At 39.9% G+C, this 23,687-nt stretch overlaps 3 protein-coding genes across 3 annotated transcripts; all 3 read right to left on the reverse strand.

The window, feature by feature from the left end:
* Positions 1-764: 764 nt before the first annotated feature.
* On the reverse strand, positions 765-10,195 carry pcare2 (photoreceptor cilium actin regulator 2). Its single transcript, XM_054762194.1, has 2 exons — positions 7,566-10,195; positions 765-2,555 (listed from the first exon to the last, which is right to left on the reverse strand). The coding sequence occupies exon 1, from the start codon at positions 9,934-9,936 to the stop codon at positions 7,588-7,590; it is 2,349 nt and encodes a 782-aa protein (XP_054618169.1). The 5' UTR covers positions 9,937-10,195; the 3' UTR covers positions 765-2,555; positions 7,566-7,587.
* Positions 10,196-11,064: 869 nt separating this feature from the next.
* Positions 11,065-20,634, reverse strand: gpr63 (G protein-coupled receptor 63). The gene is made up of 2 exons (XM_054762081.1): positions 19,806-20,634; positions 11,065-16,746 (listed from the first exon to the last, which is right to left on the reverse strand). Exon 2 carries the CDS (start codon positions 16,577-16,579, stop codon positions 15,419-15,421), a length of 1,161 nt encoding a protein of 386 aa, XP_054618056.1. The 5' UTR covers positions 16,580-16,746; positions 19,806-20,634; the 3' UTR covers positions 11,065-15,418.
* Positions 20,635-20,781: 147 nt separating this feature from the next.
* Positions 20,782-23,155, reverse strand: ndufaf4 (NADH:ubiquinone oxidoreductase complex assembly factor 4). The gene is made up of 3 exons (XM_054762082.1): positions 22,798-23,155; positions 22,584-22,681; positions 20,782-21,213 (listed from the first exon to the last, which is right to left on the reverse strand). Exons 1-3 carry the CDS (start codon positions 22,967-22,969, stop codon positions 20,911-20,913), a joined length of 573 nt encoding a protein of 190 aa, XP_054618057.1. The 5' UTR covers positions 22,970-23,155; the 3' UTR covers positions 20,782-20,910.
* Between the last annotated feature and the right edge of the window lie 532 nt (positions 23,156-23,687).

The following is a 23,687-nucleotide window of genomic DNA, read 5'->3' on the forward strand; positions in this document are numbered from 1 at the left end:
AATCCAACTGGATGGAAATTCACTTGTCGTGGACGGGTCTGGAACCAATTAACCTCCATAAACAAGGTATTGCTGTGCAGTGTAACCTTGGTTAGCGTCATTAATGCGTTCCAGAAGGTCAGACTCCAACCAAAATGTACATTTTGAAATAATTTCATAATTTACAGAATTTATAAATAATGTACATCCCTTTAATCCTATCCAGGAAGCCAAAAAAGTTGACCCAAAACTTGTTTTTATACTTTAACAATTTGTTTCACATGCAGAAAACAATTCTAAAGTACTTTACACAGTGGTGTGAAAAATTGTTTGCCCCATTTTTTTCTTTTTTTGCAAGGTAACGTTAAGGTTACCTTTAGCATAGATAGAAAGACGGTAGAATAGTTATAAACTTTTTGAGGCTTGTGGCATAGAGTCAACCGCTGATGACGTCACATAGAGCCGTCCTATTTACGGTTGAGCGTAAACTGATGAAGGCTGCTCGGATGAGAGGCGAAACGTCTTCTAAGACAACCGTGCAGTGCGATGAAAAACTGTGATAACCACTGAGTACATGAAACAAACCCCATGAACACATCTCAACAGTTGCTTTTGGACTAAATGGTTACATAGAAAAGAGTGGAAAGAGTTTGTGGATACTCCGTAAAGTACCTGAGTGAAAGGCTCCTGTGCCCCCAAGCTGAGCTGGGAGGGTTTGGTGCTTTGCTCAGTGGCGCCTCCACAGCACACGAGCATCTCTCCAATAACTTCACACACAAATTCCATATATGGTACTGTTTATATTTCCTTCTGCAACAGGATTTGAATCATCGGTGCTGCGGTCCAACATGTTCATGTCTTACTGACTGAGCTGTCTTCACCCCAAGGTAGAAAATACTTTAAACACATCCAGGGACTAATAAACATAACCACAAAATACACAAATACCCATTAGAATGTAGGAAAAAACTAACACATGGAATCTATACTGTATCTATAAGTAATACAACTGTGCTGAGATATTTTTGGGTAGAAAATGGTTGAAAATGATTTATCTAGACATCATGAACGGCTTACACCCAGGACTTAATGAGAAGCTTGCTATGCTAGAACAATAATGTGATGGATGGATGTTTTTCCGTGCATGTAGAAGGTCTACATGGATGATGTTGGCATCAAGGTAAAGAGGAGACTTTGATGGTTATTGTAGATGTGGACATGTACGTGTCTTTACTACTAAATGAGAGTAAATGAAGCTCATTCAGTGAGTTTTAGCAGTAGAGGAATGATACCTGTATGGTGGGGACGGTTAAGACGGGTGTCCGGACTTGTCCCAGCGAGGGCCACATAGTGAAAAATGAAAGGACGCAAGGGCCACTTTGATGTTTTGTAAAGCAACACATGTAGATATGCTAAGAAGTTATATACTGTATATTTCAAGAAAAAAATGCAGCTTTGTGATATCGGTGAAAAAGCATATTATTGGTATCAACTTCACTCTGTGCTCTTTTTCCCATTTTTGTCGTTTTTTTTTCCCTAATATTTCTTCTTAAATAAAGTTACATTTTATTCTCATAATGTTATGGCTTTATTCCCATAATATTTTGACTTTATTCTCGTAATATTATAAAATTTTTCCCCACAAAACATATAAAAATTTAGAAAATACAACTTTATTTTCTTTTTTTGTCTCCTAATATTACAACTTTTAAAAAGCAATGTACTTTTTCTTTGTGCTACAAAAATGACATTATTTTTCCTCATGATATTTATCATATTTATTCTCATAAAATTGAGACTTTTTTCGCTTTAGAATACGACTTTCGTCTTTTAATATTTTTACTTTTTTCTCTTAAAATGACAGTTGTTTTTTTTTCATTTCTACTTTCGTCTTGTAATTGTTTTTTCCTCGTATTTATGACTATTCCCATAACATTTTGACTTTATTCTCTTAACATTCTTTCTCCCCAAAACTAATTTTAATTCTATTCTTTGTTTTGCAAAATATTACTACTTAAATCAATCTTTCTTTAATTTTTTTACTTTATGCTACTAAAATTGAGTTATTTTTCTTCATAATATTACGTTACTCTTGTAAAATTATGACTTTTTCCTCAATAGATTACAATAATATTTTTTCCCTTTATTATTGTAAAATGACTTCAGAGTTTTCCCATTTGTGCTGTTATATTTTTAGAATAAAATAAAATAAAAATAACAGCCCTTTGGACACCCCTGAGTTAAGTGTTGGCTTTGAAATGTTGCTAAGTTTGTGCTATTATTGTTTTGTTCTTCCGGTTACGTGGATGTGTAGCATGTTTATATTGATATTGGAGTAGTTATCATAGCAACACAAATGCAACCGCACTGCCCCCTGGCGGGTTTAAGAGGTTCCTCCAACGTTAACAACAAATATAAATGAACAAAACATTGCTCGAGTCTGAAGATCATTCCGAAATCACGTCTTTGTTTCCGTCACGCCTTTGCGTTTTGTTTGTCAAACCACACAAACAGCGACGTCGTCATCCGGGTGCGCTCGGATGATGATGACGATCCTCTGCCGGGGGCGGCTGATCCTATCAGGGAAAGAGAAGGGAGATGCAGGATTTATGTGCGAATGGATTAAATTGGGTGGGTGGTGGTGTGGGGTGTTGGGGGGGGTTAGAAGATGTGATCCAATTTGGATTAAGAAGTGAAGTGAGGTGGAGACATGAGATGGTAATACATCAGGTCACACACATCGTAAACGTTTGTGTAGAATAATACCACAAACTGTACAGTGTTGGATGTGCATCCAGATGATATCAAGTGCGGTAATCCCTCGCCATTTGGCGCTTTCAGTTCCGCACCTTCACTCTATCAGGGTTTTTCCGAAATATATTATTGTTTTGGGGTTAAATACAGCCTATTATTAGTCAAATATGCATATGTAAGCATATTGAACATATTTTATTCGCAAATGAAGCATTTCCAAGAATAAAAATGGCTAAATTTAAGTAAAATACAAATATAAGGCATTCGGAAGACCCATTGGAAGACATTGTGATGATATGTAGTATTCTACACTAGTCGCTAGGTGTCAGTAATGTTACTGTACTGTACAAGGATCAACAACAGGTTTTTATTGCAGGTTGGAATGATCCCACGACAGGCACAATGATAACATACAAGCCATATTAATACAGGCTACCGTTGCAGCTGTGAGCCACCCTAAGCTAAAACTCAACTCTGCACCCTTGATGTCACTTCCTGGAACACATTTATTGCAAGACACATGAGTACGAGTCATATTTATGTCTTAAATGTCTTATTATGTCTACTATATTGGGTTATAGGAGTGCAAAGGTGACTATAGGGGTGTTATTTCATTTGTAGAGGGCTCTAATAATGTTGCAAAGCATATTTAGAAGGTTGTGGACAGGTTTTCTATGCTCTAACTACAACAATATTCAATTTATAAGCAAGGAATCCTACGTCATGGAAATTCACTTATCACAGCCGGGTCTGGAACCAATTATCCGCAATAAACAAGGGATTTCTATACGGTAGTGGGAATGATGATTTTATTTGTAGTAAAGGTTTTTTTTTTATTGGTGGAAGTGTCATATTAATTGTTGCAGCTTCCCCATCTCTGCTGAACAATGCTGGCTCACTGCTTTCATCTTATCCACTTGTCTTTTTTCACCGGGAAGGCCAAGCGTTCCCAAACAAAAGACTTTGATGATAGAAGAGGGTCTCCAGGCTCTGGTTTCTCCTCAGCACTGTTAGATATTATACAGTCTAATAGCTCAGTGCATTGTCAGTCTAATTGCTGGGTTTCAACCAGTGTGACCTAGAGGCAGTGCGGCCACATACACACTCGGTATGTTTGTGCAATATTGTGGAGATTAAAAGCGAACAACGGTGCGCGTCGTTGGAACGGTTTGTGTACTACGACGGAGTGTTTGGGCCACATTGAAAGAAATAACCTGAGATTTCGAGAATAAAGTCGTACACTTACGAGAATAAAATCATCAATTTACGACTTTCACGTGCAACGATGCAGGGTGAGAGTTTGAAGAGTGTGAATGATGATTTTATTTGTCGTAAAATTTGTTTTTATTGGTCGAAGTCCTATTAATAGTTCAAGGTTCCAGCTAAAAAGTCGTAAATTTACGAGAACAAAGCGGTAATATTCCGTGTCATACGTAGCAGAGGGAATATAGAGCATACAGTCTTGGAAAAAATGATTAGACCACCCTTGTTTCTTCAGGTTCTTGTTCATTTTAATGCCTGATACAACTAAAGGTACCTTTGTTTGGACAAATACAGCAATGACAACAAAAATAGCTCATAAGACTAACATTTTTTGGCAGTACAATGCTATAGTTATTCATGTAAGTACTTACCGGTAAGTGATTTGGTTATTATCAAGAAAACCATGGAAGTTGCTAGATATCAGCTCTTAACTTAAACTCTTATGATCTATATTTGTTATCATCATTATATTTGTCCAAACAAATGTACCTTTAGTTGTACCAGGCATTAAAATGGATCAATAAACTGAAGAAACAAGGATGGCCTAATCATTTTTCCATGACCGTAGCTCTTCAGGATGGCAGGAAACTTTCCTCTTGCTTCAGGCAAGCTTTTATTTATTTTTAACGTGGCGGCAAAACAGAGCAGTTGAGCGTTTAGCATTTAGATTAGCATGTCTAGCCCTTCTCACTGTCACTGCGCTATACGTACCCGGAACGCAAATGGTCCCGCGCATGCGCAAGGACTACGTCGCTTCCTCCTTTAGCTAATTTTTACAACATTATTTTTTTAAAGGTATGAACATAAATGGTCAATAAGCATACTTCACATATGTAATATGTTGAGAGGTTATTTTATAAGTGACTCTTGTTAAAATACATTGTTAGCATGGGGATTTGTTTTTGTCGTATTATGACATCCACCAAGACTGAGCTACGTAAAGCTCACGCAATGCACGTAGCGCAGACGTAAACATCATATCCGGTTATGTGTAACATACATAAATAAATAGAGTAAAACCCACAAAATGCATCTTGTAAATTTACAACTTTATTGTCGTACATTTACGAGTTTTTTTCTCGTACATTTACAACTTTATTATTGAAATCTCAGATTATTTTAATACTGTGTCGTAACAGGCATTGCCTGAGACAGCAATGAAAAGGGGGAACTTATGTGATCTTCGGCCCCGGGCAAAGGTAATATTATGACTTTTTTTCCTCGTAATTTTATGCCTCAGAATTTTATGCCGAAATCTGAGATATCGAGAATAAAGTTTATGAGAAAAAAGTCGTGAATTTACGTGAATTTTCTCATAAAGTTGTAAATTGACGACTATTTTTCTCATAAATGAGAATAAAGTTGGAAATTTATGAGAAAAATAGTCGTGAATTTACAACTTTATTCTCGTAAATTCACAACTTTTTTCTCATAAAGTTACAACTTTATTCTCGATATCTCAGATTTCGGCATAAAATTACGAGGCATAAAATTACGAGGCATAAAATTACGAGGAAAAAAAGTCGTAATATTACCTTTGCCCGGGGCCAAAGATCACATAAGTTCCACATAATTTTATGTCAAAATCTGAGATATCGAGAATAAAGTCGTAACTTTATGAGAAAAATAGTCGTAAATTCACAACTTTATTCTGGCAAATAAAGTTGTGAATTTACGACTATTTTCTCGTAAAAGAATAGTCGTAAATTCACAACTTTATTCACAACTAATTCCCTAGTTAGTTCCCTAATTCACAACTTTATTCTGGCAAATAAAGTTGTGAATTTACGACTATTTTCTCATAAAGTTACGACTTTATTCTCGATATCTCAGATTACGGCATAAAATTACGAGGCATAAAATTACGAGGAAAAAAAGTTGTAATATTACCTTTGTAATATTACTAAGTTGTAAATTATTATTTTTCTCATAAATTTACAACTTTATTCTGTAAATCTCAGATTTTATTTTTTTTTTCAACGTGGCCCTAACACTCCGTCGTAGTGTACATGGTGTGATGCATGAAGACAATACAATAGTCGAAAATAAGTCACTCGAAAAGCAGTGAAAGCTTATCTCAGCGTGAGACATCATGAAAATAATGCTTGTAACGTGTCAATTTGCGTTCTTACAGCCGATCAGAGTCCATGAATACATTCTTGTATATGTCCTTTATCGTTTCGCTGCACTGTTTGACCTCCATAACCAATTTTCCGCTGGATTTTACGCACTATTTCTGGGCTGCTAGAAGCTAGCTAGCTAGCTAGCGAGCCTCAATTCCAAGCCCTCTGTCTTCCAGTTGGCTGCATTTCATATTTTAGACTTCCAACAATGTTTTAACTTTGATTTTAGTATAAATTGTGCTTGTTGTTACACATTATTAACTAGAGCTTGTTTACTCAGCTCCACTTGACGGGAGCCTCAGCTGGCTAGCAAACGCCAACAAAGGTGGCTTCTCGGAGTTTCCTGAACATCCCGTTATCTTAGTAATAGCGTTTTCCGAAATACACATTTGCGAGAATGGCGCATCTATGCGTTATTTTATATTACCGTGGGTGTCACGAGACACTCAGTTCACGAGACAAGATGATATACGAGACTGGGCCTACGAGAACGAGACGAGATTTGACCGTTACTTTTAAGAAAAGTCAATGAAAAATCTAAACCTCCACCCAACTGAACTCTCTTTCTGCCTTTTTGGAGGCGCGAGATGAGGGAAACAGACGCGCATGCACATGGCAATATATTTTCATTGATTGTGTGATTCATTATTTTTTTCTTACCGTTCCGGTTACTCTATTTTTTATTTTTTTACGAGAAATCTTGTCACGTTTTAATGTTGCGAGAGCTTGTGACACCCCTAACACCGCTCACCTAGCACAATCAGAGTTGCGCAACACTTAAGATATGACTCATTGAAAATGACTGGGAGACGCACAATAGATGCGTTGTTCTCACTCGCACCAGCTTGAGTCTCCGCTTTCGCTTTCCCGGCACACAAGTTTAGGTTTCACTTTCTAGTACAGTATATGCTAGTATATGCTCATATGCTATTCATACTTCCATTCTCCATCTTCCTCATTGATGCTAAAAGTCCAGCACTGGAAAAAAATATATACTATTCTTATTTTTAAACCTTTTAAATTGTGTGATCATCGATTACTTCTGATAGCAACGCGGTCCAAAGAACCAGAAATAAAGGCTAAAGAGAAGCAATAGCCTTTATAGCACTATTGCTAGCCATGACTTGCGCTAGCCAAAGGCTGGACTGCTCTGTATTTGCTTACCGAGTAGACACGTGACCGCATAAACACTTTCTGGCACTCAGTCTAAGTGTACCGTGTGGGAAATCGATACGCTTCTGTACCAGAAACTGTGATTATGAATATTTGTACGTACTGTTACACTCAGAGGACAGTTTGCAACACGTTAGCTTGTTTGATGCTTAGCAGAATTAGAGGCTGTGCTCCACAAGCAGGCCCATAATAACTGTTAATAAACAATTACTGTTTTTATTGATTTAGAACTTAAAATCCACCACTTAAAATGTTTTTCAGTAATTGACTTACCCGGGTATGGCAGCAAGGGCACTCATCTTTTCGAGGATGATGGCTTTACTTGGCTGTTCAGACTGCCCGTGGCAGGTCTTGACTCTCCGAGGAAGTGTGCCTTGGGAGGCCTCCGTCCATAGCCTGGGAAGCACTGGACTTCCAGAGGAGGTCCAGGACTGAGTTGTTCTGCATCACTTTGACAGAAGACTGAACGAGCTGTATGAAACGAGACAGACGGGCCAACGTCCTCCGAGTTGGTACTTGTGAATGTGGTTGGAGAGACTGGTCGATTTACAGGTGTTAAGATAGGATGGCTTCTGTGTACCGACTGGCAAGGGGGTTGTAGGCGGACTCTGGAAACAGGTGGTGCTGTCCATGGCAGACTGGATGTGGATGTCTCACCCTCATAAAGGACACTTTCAAACCTTTTACCAATTCTGGATTGATGTAAAGCTCCTTTGACATAATTACCCGCAGTATTTCCCTTGTCAGGAGTTTGTTCCGCGAGGTCCAAATGAGTGCCCTTGCAACCGCGCCTCTGCTCTGCTCTTTTCACCATATCTGAACCAAGATTAGTGTCTGGTTGTTGTACTACGTCCTGCGTTCTAAATCTCGGTCTTAAGCTTGATCGGTTTGGTAAGACGTCTAGATTCTGAACACATGCCCTCAAGCGGTGGGGGACTCCAGGATTTTGGTTAATGGGAGGAAAATGCAGGTCTGAAACTACTTGTGGCCCGTTTTGGTTACTTTGAAAAGAATTATCCATCAGTACTTCCGGAGGTGGTGGGGGAAGGGTTTCTAAGTCAAGATCGTCTTTGCCTTCAGACCACCTCATGATAGCCTGATCGTCTGTGTTTGCTCCGTCAGATAAAACAAGGAGGCCATGTTTCTTTGGTCTTCGGACCAGCGGTGCGGCATGAACAAGACTCCGGCCTGGTCTTCCTTCCACCCCTTGACTAAACGTATTGATCAGCTTCCTAACTGAGTTGCGCTTGGGAGGCTGGGGCATTTTTATTGGTAAGGAATCAGCTGATTTAGCCGACTTCCAAGATTCTTTCTGAAAACTCTCTAGGCCACTTGTTGAGTGACGTCTCATTCCAGATAGAAAAGTATGACGTGTTCCCACTAACTCTTTTTTAGCTTCCACAGTTGCCGTTTTTGTCATTTGTTGGTCACAATTCTCCCTCCTTTCTACTTCAGCCACCATGTTAACTCGTCCAAGGGGTTCTGGCTTGGTGTTGTCTGCACACATGAACAAAAGAGTTTGAGTGGGATCAGGAGGACACGAGTTTGACCTTTTTCTTCCCTGCATGTCCTCTTTATCCCCGTAGTCATCAGCTTCATCCTCATCCTGGCCTACAAGGGCACTGCACAGGTTCATCCCAGATCCAGAACCTCCAGAACCTGCACTCCCACGGTGGCGCCTCTCAGAGCCCGTCAGACTTTCATTCTCTCCCCCGATACCGCTGTCCTCACTGTGAAGAGCCGCATCTTCAGGGGAGAACTTCCTTATGGTGGCCCGTTCCACTTGCACCAACACCTGGCTCAGTCTCTTCTCCATCCCCTGCTTGACTTGCAGCTTCTCCACCAACAGTTTCGACAGCGATGAAGAACACTCCACCGCCTCTTCAAGCGTGCTGTCACCCAGCGCTTGTACCGAGCCTCCCACGAGCTTCATCTTCTCTGTGGAATGCTGGAGGAGCTGCTGTAAGAGATCCAAAGGCGGCTCTGAGGGGTGGGATGCGATATGTGGAGGAGGCATTCCGCATGGGTTGATTAAGGCGGAGGTTAAATAGTCACCATGTTCTTTTAACATCATCTCCCCCTCCTCGGCCATCTCCTCCAGGGCCTGGTTGATCTCCTCAAAACGCAGAGCCAAAGCAGACATCATGGGCTTCAGGGACAGTTGTGTCTGGGCCGCCTGGTCCAGAAGACCCAGCAGCAGATCGTATTTGGAGATGTTTGGGGTGAGGAACGCGTAGGCTGCTTGGTGAGCTCTCACCATGTGCGGTGGGAATTCAAACCTTGCCTGGTTAACGGAGTTTTTCCGCAGCTTTTCCATCGTCAGGTCTTTGGTCTTGTTGCTTTTCTTACCAGTTGGTGGTAAGTCTTCGACAGCTTGAGGTGACGCATGCACGTCCGTTTCGTCCTCATCCTGGGTGGGTTTTTCTTCCTTGGTGTCCAAGAGCACTTCAGAACACAAATCTTCTCTCTCATTATTTTCCTCCTCCTTTGGTGCTTCGTTTTCTTTGCCGTCCGTTTTGAAACAGCTTTTGTCATCTTCTGCACTCTCCGAGTCAGCGGGCTTTTGTGAGTCTTCCGGCTCATTTTGAAGTCCAGATTGTTGTTCCTTGGAAAACAACTTGCCTTTGGAAGGGGTGCAGCCCATGTTGGTGTCGGTGGCAAAAAACAGGTCAGGACAAAACTGGGAATGCGATGATCCAGTGGGGTAATCCAAATATCACTTTAGTTAGCCGCACAAGACCTTCCTACATCATCCGGCAAATTCATCCTTGGGTACCCACTTCGCTTTTACATTCTCATGGCCAAAAATCTCATGCAACACTCCGAAAAACTGAAGGAGCAAAGACAGATTCAGGGTTTCTTGCGTCCTCTTCTTAAGCGTCCACAGATGGTGCGTACGCACAAACAGGTCAGCGTCTGCAGGTAAGACTTTAAGCTCATCAGGTTAATCAGGTGATGTGGTGTTCAGCACCATCCAGTCTTGTATGTTGGTTGGACTGGACTATTTTAAGTAAAGCTTTAAAATTCTTGCAATTTGCTTGTAACCCTTGAAAAAGTGTTTGTCCTACTTGAATGTTTCAGATCGTCAGACAAATTGAAATATCAGTCAATGACAACACAACTGAACACAAAATGTTGTATTTAAATGAAACTTATTATTAAGAGAGAAAAACATCCAAACCTACATGTGGAAAAAGTGATTGCCCCCGTCCAAACATAACTTAACTGAGGTTCATTGAAAGGTTATAAAGCCATTTCTGAAGCTTTGGGACCCCAGCAAACCACAGTGAGAGCCATTATCCACAAATGGCGGAGACATGGAACAGTGGTGAACCTTCCCAGGAGTGGGTGAAAGTTGTAATATTACAAGAATAAAGTCGTGTCAGAGGGATAACAGAGCACAGCTCTTCAGGAAGGAGGGAAATTTATAACGTGGCAGCAAAGCAGAGCAATTGAGCACATATTAGCATGTCAAGCCCTTCTCGTTTCCGCCTTCCTTACACCTCCCCCTCCACATGCTAAATTCCCCCTTTTCATAGCTGTCTCAGACAATGCCTGGAACATTCTCGAAGTCTCAGATTAATTTAACACTCGTCGTAAAAGGCATTGCCTGAGACAGCTATGAAGATGGCGGATTTATGTGACCTAATCTTTTTTTTTCACGTAAATGTACAACTTTATTGCCATGAATTTACAATTTTATTCTCGTAATCAGATTTTTTTTTTCAATGTGGCCCTAATTTTTAGAATGTGCCGCAGGCCAATAAAAAAAGAAAAACAGCCACTGGTGACAAATGGCCCCCGGGGCTGTACATTGGACACATCTGGTTTAATGTATGCCTCGTTATATATTCATTATGGGCTCACACGTACTATGATGTTAAAGAAAAGCTGCTTTAAAGACAATTTAGCAAGGTAAGAAATGTACATTTATTACATTCAAGAGTACAGTCATGTACAGTACAGGAAAATTGCACATTCTCACCATGTGATCAAGCAGCCTTCGGACTAAACATCCAAAAACACGTCGAAAATCTGAACTGGCAAACATTGAACACGTTCACGTATTTTACAGCCACTGTAAATTGTCATCTAGGCAAGCTAACTCCTACGAGAAACATGTTTAAAACCCAATAATAGCCTGGCAAGATGAACGCAACAACAAGCCATAACGTCAGTGCATCCCAGACGAAGTATTGAAGTCAAATACGAAATGATTACATTGGCCATCGTGTCATTCTGGGAAAAGAGCAAAAATGCCACTAGAGGCGCTATAAGCAACTTTAAGATCACTATTATCTTGTTGCAATGAAAGCAACGAGTGTTTGCCACATTTACAAAAAACATCAATCAAATATATATATATTTATGTATATATATATAATTTTTTGAGTATCAAGGCTATTGGTGCGTTTGTCTATATGTGCCCTGCGATTGGCTGGCAACCAGTCCAGGGTGTACCCCGCCTGTCGCCCGAAGTCAACTGGGATAGCCTCCAGCATACCCCCGCGACCCTAATGAGGATAAGGGAGAAGGGTGGTCAAATCTATCCAAATATCGACACCAACGGTAGTATGATACTTGCGTGATGACAGCAATATTTTTCCGTTGTAGGGGTAAAATTGTATCATTTTGTTGATCTTGTTGCATTATCTCATCATGTATTTGTTAGTGGTTTCAAATTAATGCATTAATTGTGATTAATTAGTCATATTAAGTGCCTTATATGTTTAAATTACTTTATAAGGCCACTTTTTTTAATATATCAATCTTTTGATCAACCATAATGTAATGAATTGTAGTGAAAATACCTCAAGTTGAGGACTTTCCTAAATTTTTAGGTAAGATTAAAAAAGATTAATTAGATCAATTACAGGTTGTAAGTAATCTCTCTGGGTTTTTATTTTATTTCTTGACAGCATTGGTGTTTTTATATACATATATATTTTGCCCAACATCTTTATTGTTAAAGTCATACAAATTAAAAGGAAAATTCACAAAATGATTCAATGAGCTTGAAAAATTTCAAGTAAAAGTATCAGTATCGGGAATACTGGCCCTGAATTTACTCGGTATGGGACGGATACCAAAATTTGCAGTATCGCCCACCCTGTGAGAAGTACCAAAGCAAACATAGTACTCTGTTGGCTTGAATAAGGCTTGAATTTGTCATTGCCACATACAAACAGCTGTACAATTACTTTAAAATGTATGCAATTATTAAAATTTGACACAATTATAATATATTTTTTAAAAAAGGCAATAAAGTACATATATTGTGGCAACCATCACATATCATTCTAAAAAGCAATGTATACTGGCACTAGGGTTTTAACAGTACACAGAGGAAAACACATTCTCGACTTCACCAGTACCTCAAAGCCTTCACAACAATTATGGAAATGAATATTGTTTTACTGCAGCGTAATGATATCATAAAATAAATAACATCATCTCACCACAAAATGTCAATATCAGTTCGGAGTATGACAGAAAAATACAAATGACAGCTTGGAGTGCTTTTTTTTTTTTTTTGCATTCTTCATTGAACTATTGGAGAGTTACCCTGTGTTGGAATATGACGTCACACTGTTTATTTACATGAGGCAGCGTCAATGTGGTGTCGACGCGCTCCAGATCAGGGCTGCGACATTCTGGAAAATACGTCAATCACAATTCGCTTGTTTAAATTCCCTGGGATGCTCAAGACCATGTGCTTGTGCTAAACATAAAAATAAGAAAAAAGACCATTTAAAAAAAAATGATTACCTTCCTCATTGCCTTGTTCTGCTTTAGAGAAACATCCAATGTAGATCTGCAACAATCAATCTATGATTAATCTATGATTAATCTAATAAACATTGGCATTCGACGAATGTAAATATCCTTTCATTTCGGCCTCTCAAATGTGAATATTTTAAAATGTCCCTAGTCAGATTGATTTGGGTTGTCTGGGGCCTAAACCAGAGGTGGGCAAACTTTTTGACTCATGGGCCACATTGGGTTTAAAAAAATTCAGGGGAGGCGCCGTCTATTTACTGTAGGCAGTCATCAAACAGAACGACATACTTGCTCACGGTGCAACGTAATGAAAACACAACACATCCACAGCAAGCCAACGCATCACAAAAATAAACTACTACTACTGAGTGGGTGATAAACAACGGCTAAGCGCTAAACATAACATGTAACTTTAAACTGTTATGTCCTAATGCCCGCAAGGCATGCTGGGTAGTCCAGCTGCAACAACAATATGAGCAGTCAAACACTGGATATCAAGAGTATGTTCATGACTCCTTGCTTACTTCTCTGAGGACCTCCTCAACATATTTTGTAATCAAGCAAAAATGCGACAAAATGGTGGGAGAAGAGAGTACCACGAGCTAACCAGCTTGCCTTGCGGCGAGAATATATGGGTGTTTTTTTTGGCACGGGTATTGTGCGTAAATATTGTACGCTCCCATGGTGCAGTAGGTAGGTTACTTTGTGCGTGGTGTGTGCTGACGTGATGGCTTTTTTGTACAAGCTACAGATTGCATCGGACTATTTTGGCAACTCATGCGTGCCGAGTCATGTTTGCCAGCTACAGTTTCCATGTTAAAGGTTAAAAAAAAAAAAAAGATTTTGGAAATGCCTGGTGGGCCGGAATAAGACGCTTGGCGGGCCTGATGGGCCGCGGGCGGGCAGACTGCGGCGATTACTCGATTAATCCAAGCAACAAACTTCAGATTAATCAACTAATTGTTAGTGCAGGCTTACATTCACGCACGTCATAATGACAGTCAATGAAAGTCAGAAGAAAAGTTTTAATTAAACATCAAAACCATTATAAATAATAATCATATATCACAATTATTTTTATTATTATGTATATAAGTAAGAATTAATTTAAATTTATTTTAATGTTATTTCTTTTGTTTACTATAAAAATAATAATCCTAAAAAATTAATACACATCCTGCATACTTTATTTTTATACATTTCAACCCTATGCGACTATTTAAATTGTTCGTCATATTACATTATTCTCACAAAATTACGTCCTTTTTCTCGTAATATTTTGACTTTATTCGTGTAAAATTACAGCTATTTTTTTTTATTTCTGATTTTTTTTTAAAATGTACTATTTCACGCTTTTTCTTGTAACTTTTCTTCTTGTATTTATGGATTTATTCCCATAATTTGGATTTATTCTCATAACACTGTAAGTTTTTCCTCAACCTAATTTTCCCAAAAATTCCAACACTATTCTTTGTTTTTAATTAATATTATGAGTTTTTAAAAAATAATATCTTTCCAAATTTATGCTATTAAAATGACATTTTAGTTTCATATTCAAACATTCTCATAAAATTACGAAATGTTCGCCTTAAACATGACTTGTTGTAATATTATAACTTATTCTTATAATTTTCCAACTATTCCATCTTCTTGTAAATGTTCTTCTCATAAATATGACTTTATTCCCATAATATTTTAGCTTTTTTTCGCAGCATAACTTTTCCCCTAACCTAATTTCCAAAAATTACAACTTTGTTTTGTTTCTCATAATATTATGACTTTAAAAAAAGGTCTTTTCTCTTATTTCTCATAAAACTACAACTTTTTCCTCGTTCGGTTACACTTTTTTTCTCTTAATATTTTGACTTTATTCTTGTAAAAGTTTTCCATGTTTGCTTTTTTTTTTCCCCTTCCTGTCTTGTTTAATTATATTTTTAGAATGTGCCAGAAAAAGCAAATGGCCCCCAGGCTGCACACAAAGAGTTAGTGGTTTGGTCCGCAACATATATATATAAAAAAAGAGGCCAAAATGTCTGTCACTGTTTTCCAAAGTCAAGCCGATGTGTGTGAATATCTTGTTTTGCTAAAACACAAAGATAATACGGCTACTTTCATGGATGACGAAGGTAATTTAAGAATACTCACATTTACGAGGCTGAACTCAAAAGAATAATCATCAAAAAACTATTAATCTAACACCAAAATAGTTGTCGATTAACTAGATAATCAATTAATCATTGTTTAATCGTTGCAGCTCTGTTCGCGTGAATCGATGTTTTCCCAATTTTTTTGTGCAGCCCTAATCCAGATCAGAATCCGACAGAATAGTGGCGTGGAATCCTCGCTCAAACCACAGAGCGTTGGCCTTCGCAAACGTAGACGGCGCTGGGTTGGATACGCCTCTTGGTGTTGCCCGGCAGCTGCGGAAGGAACTTCAAGTACTTTGGTATCAGATCCAGGCAGGCATCGCGGAACTTTTTGATGCGCCAGTAGTAAATGAGCGGGTTGAGGGCCGACTTCAGGTAGCACAGCCACAGCACCCACGTGCTGACTTGGAAAAAGCTCTCCCTGTGGTAGAAGCCGTGGTTGAAGGTGGACACCAGACTGTAGGCGGTGAAGGGCGCCCAGCACACTGTGAACACGGAGAAGAGGATGAGGATCGTGGCGAAGGCACGCGTCTTGAAACTCATGTCTATGTTCATCTGGAAGGGCTTCTGCAGGCTCAGCAGGCCCAGCTTGCTGGCCTGGCTCAGGCACATGCCGTCCGGGTGGCTGTGGATGCGGGCCGTGTTGTGGCGGATGGTGTTCAGAATCCCCATGAACGTGTACAACATGACCATGAAGGGGATGAAGAAGAAGACCAGCATTAATATCAACACGTAGGTGTGGTACCCGGGTTCGGTGCTGTAGCCAAAAACACACTGAGGTGCCCTGGGAGGGCTCTGTAGGCGAGGGGACCCGACAGCGAGAGGGAAGGAGAAAATGAAAGCAAGACCCCACGTGACCACGATGAGCATCTTCGCTCTCTGCGGACTCAGCTTATCCTGCTTCTGGACAATAATAAGAAATCGATCTATGCTGATGATCAGCAGGATAGCCACGCCTTCCATCACAAAGAACCAAAAGAGCATGGCGGACACGCGACAGAAAACCTCCCCAAAAATCCAGTTGGCGGTCATGACAGCCACGAGAGTGAATGGCATGTTGAGAACGGCGAGCATCATGTCTGCAAACGCCAGGCTCGCCAGCAGCAGGTTAATGGCCGAGCGCATGGCGGATCTCTGGTAGACCATCAGGCAAACCACCATGTTCCCCAACAACGCAAACAACAACACTGCAACCATCACAAAGCAGAAGAAGACCCGCAGGGAGAGACTAATGCCGTTAACGCTCTCCGGTGGCACGGCGGTCGGCTTGGCCTGATTGGGAGGGACCTGGAAGCCCGGAGAATTGTTCGCCATGAGGATGTTCTCTCTGAGGGTGGTGGAAAATTTCAGGTGACCCATAATGAGACAGCAGAGACCGGCGTGGATGTTTCCTGCCGGCGGAGTGGGAACAGCAGAGGTGTGAAGCCTTCCCCGGGGGGAGTGGGCATCGTCAGTGAGCACATGATGCTGGAGTGGCGACAATTCCACGCTTAAGACCCCACCGTCCTGTCTTCATTGTTGCCAACCTGCGTTAAATACACAAAAACACATCAATGCCTGAGCTTCTGCTAGCCTTACTGGCTTCATACAGTAGTCTCGTAACTTTGTGTCATAACTAGCTTTGTTTTTCAATAATATATCAATAATTCATTGCTGTTTCAGGGCCTATTATTAATCAAACAATATGCATATTTAAGCACATTTTACATATTTTTTACCTAAATGAATCATTTTCAAGCATAAAAATGGCTTAATGTCGTAAAAAACAAATATAAGGCATTCAGAAGATGCATTCAAAGACGTTGTGATGATATGTAGTATTCTACACTGGTCACTGGGTGGCAGCAATGTTACTGTAATGTTGGGTGAGACACACAAGCACCAGACTTAATCGCCGGAAGAAAGGGCTTTTATTGCACGTTTGAATGATCTCACAACAGGCACAATAATCCCTGGTGGGGGGGGGGGACTGTTGCGGCCAAACTAAAACCCAACTCTGAACCCCCAACGTCACTTCCTGTCCACCCCCGACTCAGCTCCACTCGCACCGGAACACATTTACAGCAACACACACGAGCATAAGTCTTATTTTCTCGTATTATGTCTACTACAGTGGTTCCCAAACGTTTTACAGCGATGTATTCCTTCAGGCATTTGACCTGAAGCCATGTACCCACTGCTCCTGCACACTTAAAAAACACATCTTTGGATATTAATTAAATTGAAATACTGAACAAAATGAATTGGTATTAATTTTATAGTAATTTCGGGTCAAAATTGTCTATTTTGCATGGTCACATTTTGGATAAGGTTTCACATGAGCACCGATATATAGATAAGTAATCATCCAACATATCTTTTACAAACATTGAACATAGTTAATTGGTTAATTAATTTAAAAGTAAGTAATCATCCTACATATCTTTTATTCCAGCCTGATGTTGGCATTCTTCCGTCTGAATTACTTGAATTTGAGCATCACTTTTTATGTCCACTGACGCTATGGTTTACGTCTGCATATTCATTTATTGTCAAATTGAAGGGGAAAGTTTAACAATCACGATAAAGCAGTATCTGAAGTACAAAAATACATACAACCAGCCCCACTCACAGTGACAGGTTGTCACCGCTGCACCGTGTGGGGACTGGAACACCAATATAAACCTCTTTGAAATTAAACACTATAAAAGCACTAAATAATCATCAAAAGTACTTATTTGTGCATGTGATGCACACAGAGCAATGAACATCTTGTGCTGTCTCCTTCCTGCTCTGTTCTCCATTGCGCCGTGAGGCTTTCAGGCGCACTCGTAATTGAGAGTGTTGTGCGCTACTTGTTTTTAATTTCTATTCACGTACCCCCTATTACAATTGACTTACCCTAGGTGGTACGCACACCCCACTTTGGGAACCTACTATATTGGGTAATAGGAATGTAAATACCGTAACTACAAAAATAACTTATAAATTCTATGTGGCGTAAATTCACTGATCACGGTCAGGTCTGGAGCCAATTAACTGTGATAAACGAGAGATTACTGTACAGTGTTTCCCTACAATTACAAAATATACAGTACAATACAGGTGGTCCTCAATTTCAAACAGTTTTGACTCGAGACTTATTCGTGAACTCTTTACAGCGCATGCTAGTGGAGGAATACACTCAGCCGCACTGAGGGAGAATAACATGGCTTATTAGTTAACTTCTTACCTTTCATTATGTCTCCCAAGCGGCAGTGTGCAAAAGAAAAGGAAAGCCATCGCACCGTGGAAGCTCAGAGAGAGGAGATGCGCTCACAAATTTTGGTTATTCGAGTGGTTTTGGTGCTGGGCTGATAATGATGGACTGTCGGACCGTCGTGACCATCGTTAATGATCAAGATTATTGAATGCTAATAAATGCTTACACTAAAACTTGAACTACATCACAGTGTAGGAATAACTACAATTACAGTAATACCTCATTTACCACAGTTAATTGGTTCCACACCCGGCCGTGTTACATTTCCACTAAGTAGTATTTTCATAGTTAGAGCATAGAAAACCTTTTTACGACCTTCTAAATACTTTTTTAACATTATTAGAGACCTCTACACATGAAATAACACCACTATAGTCACCCTGACACACTTACAGTTCAAAATAATAGACATAAATAAGACATTTAAGACATAAAGAAGATAAATAACACATAATACAGATATAGATAGTATAGATTAGTCAGTGGCGGCACTCTCCGGCCACCCCACTGGCATCTAGACATATCAGGTATCAACTTATTGCCACCCCTATGTGAGTAATGGTCTCACCTTGGCCGCCCCAATGAAAATTTCTGGCTCCACCACTGATATTATCTTTAGCATTGGGAGACTTCCTGCGGTGTTTATTTATTATAATCAATGTAACATTACTGACACCTAGTGATCAGTGTAGAATACTACATCTATAGAATATCACATCTTTGAATGCGTCTTCTGAATGCCTCATAGTTGTATTTTACCTCATTTAGAATTTTTATGCTTGAAAATGCTTTATTTAGGTAAAAATAATATATACAATTTGCGTAAATATGGATATTTCTGGGAGCAGCAAAGCCACTCGGCAATCGTCCAGCAACATGGTGTAACACATCCTGTAGCTAGTAAAGTCAGTCATCAGAATAAAAAAAACGCCAGTTAAAAAAAATATTTTAAAAAGTCGAGTCTTTACAGCAGCACCTCATTAGGGTTAAGCGTATTTTCCCTCATTTTCCGCAAAATTGCCCTTATTTTCTTAAAGCAAATGTTGACAAGCAAGGTTAGGAAGCAGACAACATCTCCGTATATATGTCACAATCGTCACATTAATTAAGAGGATGTCTTCATGATTCACTTCATTTTCCAACAATGTACACATTATCCAGAATGTACATAAAGAATATTTTTGGCTTTCGTAGTACTGTAATTATCAATATAAATATTAAATGGCAAGCACATCTGTTGATGTTTTACGGGATGTTTTCCAGTCAACCTGACAACATTGAGGGCCGATACTAAATATTTAAGGACACATATACCCCCATTAAATGAAAAAGCTGGCCACTGACCTGATTTATACTCCCATGTCGAAGCAGAGTAAAAAGCCGATTCTCAGCAGCCCATCCCGCGTCTCCTCGCTAGCAACGCCGCGGTCAGTTGCTAAGCAAGCATGGCGCCCGATATTTCATCACCAAACCTTCCTCCGAAGCAGAACCGGAACTTGTAACAAAAGTGCTCCAGCTGGTAATCTAAACATACATACACAGCGATTCGTAAAACGCTTCTTTACATTCACCGCAGGCCTCCTCTGATCGACGACAAAAGATGCTACAGGAAGGCGGTGCAGTCTTCTTCTTTGGAATAAATGGCCGTTGACAAACCAGCTATTAGGTGTGTTAACCGCCACCTACTGGACTGGAGTGATTCCTCTGTCACACTCGAGTAGCCAAACTTTTTCCACCAAACGCCATATTTTGAAAAAGCGGAAGTGTGTATATATCACAAATAAATATTTCCTTCTTTTTAATGTTTAAATTTAAATATTTAATTTACACTATATATGATCTGTCAGTGGCCAGCGGAGCCTATTTTTATTCATGGGTGCACACCATAAAGTTGAAGAGGGGAAAAAAAGGGCGTACATAGTTACATCACACGCCAGTTTTGCCACATTAGTGAACAGGCATCAAGCGGGTTGTCATCAGGAGAGCAGACAACCTAACAAAAGCTGTAAGTTAAACTAAATAGCTAAATCTAAATCATTGTGTTGTTTGATAATAAGCCCAGCATTTATGTGACTGCGTTTGTGTGTCAGGGAGTGCAGGTGGTCCAAGGTCGGGGAAATGTGGCCATTCAACGAGACTATTGGCTATTAGCGTCTACGGTAATTTGCACCCTTGGTAGGTATGTGGCATTCAATATCGGTGGTGTGTCCTCGTTAGTGTCATGGATGAGCCGGAGCCTATTCAAGCTGACTTCCCACCCTGGACTGGTCGCCAGTCAGTCTATTATAGTAAATAGTGTTCTATTTGAGACACAGCTAAGTAAGCCAGAACACAAAAGTCTTTAAGTCATCATTTCATACACTGCTGGTTCTGTTCACAACATGTACAGTATATATGACATATATATTAATAGCTTAGGTCGCAAATACCACAGACACAGCCTTCTCTCCTAAGAAGACTTTAGCTGTTTGACAGTCTCAGGTGGTAAGATATGAACCTGGAAGGGGATGAAAAACTCCAGTAGTGAATTTGTTTCTTTCAAATCCAAAGAATATTCTTGGGCAATTCTCTGTGAAGTCCATGTTTGAGGCTCATTGTGGTGGCTGCCGACGGCCTTCAGGGCCTCTGTGATGGTCAGCTTGCCTTGAGGAACTTCTGTCAGGTTTGCAATGCCATGAGAGTCCCCTGGAATGAAGAACTTTGTTGCTCTGTACTTTGTTTCTTCCTCCGTGCTCGCCTCCTTTGTTACCATCTGCGTCCAGAAGGCGTTAAAGTGTCAGTAAAATGGCTGAGGTGAACTTTTATATATATATATATATATATATATATATATATATATATATATGTATGTAATACTGCGCACCCCTCCACTCACAAAAATGTTATTAAAATTTGAGAAATTACAACCTAATCAATATTTTTTTCTTATATCATATCCATGGTGCAAGTGGACAATTTATAAAGCCCTCTTTTCTTTGTTTCAAAAATTATTTTATATTTTTTCGCCACTGCAAAAATACACAAAAAAGCATTTGCTAGGAAGATACTGTATGTTTGGATGGATGGTATTTCTCCGTTAAGAAAAAAAACATCTAGCTGAATCCGCTACGTCCTACGTTCCTAAGGTGGGGTACGCTAATTGTTATAGTGGATACGTGAATAAAAATGAAAAACAAATAGCGCCGAACTCTAACAAATACGAGCGCACCTGAACGCCTCAGAACAGAGCGCACAGTCATCGTAGAAAGAAGGAAGGAGACACGGCATGAAGTTCTTCATTGCTGTGTGGGAGTTGTATGAATAAGTAAGTAAATTTGATGATTACGTATTAAGAGTGTTTAATCTTAAAGGTTTAATTTATATTGGTTTTCCAATCCTCGCACTGTTAAAAACCTGTCAATGGACAGTATGTGCGTGCCAGGATGAAAGAGTGGGGATTTATCGCTGTTTATGTATTTTTGCACTTTGGATACTGATTTATCATGTTTAATTTGGTATCAAATTAATATGCAGACTTAAATCATAGCGATTGCAAGTGGACAAAAGTGAAGCTCATAGGTTAAGTTTTCCACGATTACTTTGGTCGGTTCCGGTTCACGATGCTGACTTTGACTTCTGAAGCGTGATTCAGCACATACACCTGTAATATTGGAAGCTCTCTGTAACAGCATGGGTGGTAATGTAAACCAAGGAGTCTAGAGTTAAAACAGGAGTGCCCATCGAAATCCACTTACGTATGCCCTGCTCAGGTTTGGCCGCCATGATGGGGAGCAGAATCCAGAAACTATGCATTGAAAACATGTCCTCTGCACACTGCTCAGCTATTAATTGCTCTAATAGACGCTCCAAAAACACCGTCCAAATCTGGGCACTCAGGAAGTAAGTACACAGTGTACATATTGAGTGTACTGACGTTACGTATTCACTTCTATACACAGCTTTAGGGGTTTAGCCTTCGCTTCTAGGGATAAAGTAGGATTTTTGCCGTTCCGATAGTGACCGGCTAATGTATTTATATAGTCTGTCAAATTACTATATATCAAATCAAACTGTATTTAAAACGTATGCAAACGCCCAAATAGCGAACTGGGAAAGGTGTTTCCCTCCACTTTGATTACTGACCTTTCTCGTCCCTGCGTGTGTGTCTGTGGACTCCACATAAACAGACTTAAGGTTTGATAGCAGAGGATTGTTCTTCTGGTGGACAGCACCACCATCTCCTGCAAACATCACTTTGCTATGACAACACGAAAAAATCGCTATTTTGCAGATTTGTAGAAAGCTTGATGATGCCCAGTGGTTCCTTAGAGGTGCTTTAAAGCTTCCAGGCTCTCACCTTCATGGCGGGTGAAGTCCGCTTGTGTGACGGCATGTCTCGGTGCTGATCGCGGCTTTTCCTTGGAGATTTCTCGTTGAACCCTGTTTTCTAGGTTGAAATTTCTAAACATGCGTACGACTCGAGCCCCCATGTTAAGCAACACAAGTTCATTGTCTTCTTCTGTCTTCATTGACAGATCGAAAATTACATTGAAAGGTGCCACACTGCCATCTAGTGTACACTTCGCCTTTTGAGCGAATACGTACAGTAAGATCACACTGACAAGTACGGAAGTATGCCTTATTTGTCAACAGTTCCGTTTTCACCGGGATCTACCGTATTTTGCCCTTCTTTCCCGTTGCTCTTCCGTTTAGCTTCCCGTGTTTTAACTTTCATGACAAAAAAAGTCTCTGGTTGTGCTGGAGCAGCACAGCTTTCGGGTCCGCTCGGTAACACTCGGCCAACATCGGTGTAATACATCCTGTCGCCGGTAAATTCAGACCTTCAAAATAAAAGACTCACGCCCGCATACGTCGGTGGCGCCACAGTAGGCAGTCGGATCAAATACGTTGTTCTTCCTAAAGTGAAAGAATATAATCTCACTGTTGACAGCTGCACATTCTGTAATGTAAATATAGAAAATGTGAAACATATGTTCTTTGAATGCGACTCCAGTGTTTCCCATAATACATTAAATTATTTGTGGCAGCCCGGCAAGAATACATTTGGACTGAAACAGATTGATTTGGTAGTACTTACAAAAATATACTATATTTTTTATATTAAAGATTATATATTAGGGTCATTCTATTATTTATATTTAAAAAGCAATATAAATAGGGATAGGATAACCTTTGGAACACTTCCTGGTTGCGTCAGTTTCTGCAATAGGGGACTGGGGGCGGGTG

The sequence above is a fragment of the Dunckerocampus dactyliophorus genome, chromosome 19 (assembly GCF_027744805.1).
Source record: "Dunckerocampus dactyliophorus isolate RoL2022-P2 chromosome 19, RoL_Ddac_1.1, whole genome shotgun sequence".
NCBI classification, from domain to species: Eukaryota; Metazoa; Chordata; class Actinopteri; order Syngnathiformes; family Syngnathidae; genus Dunckerocampus; species Dunckerocampus dactyliophorus.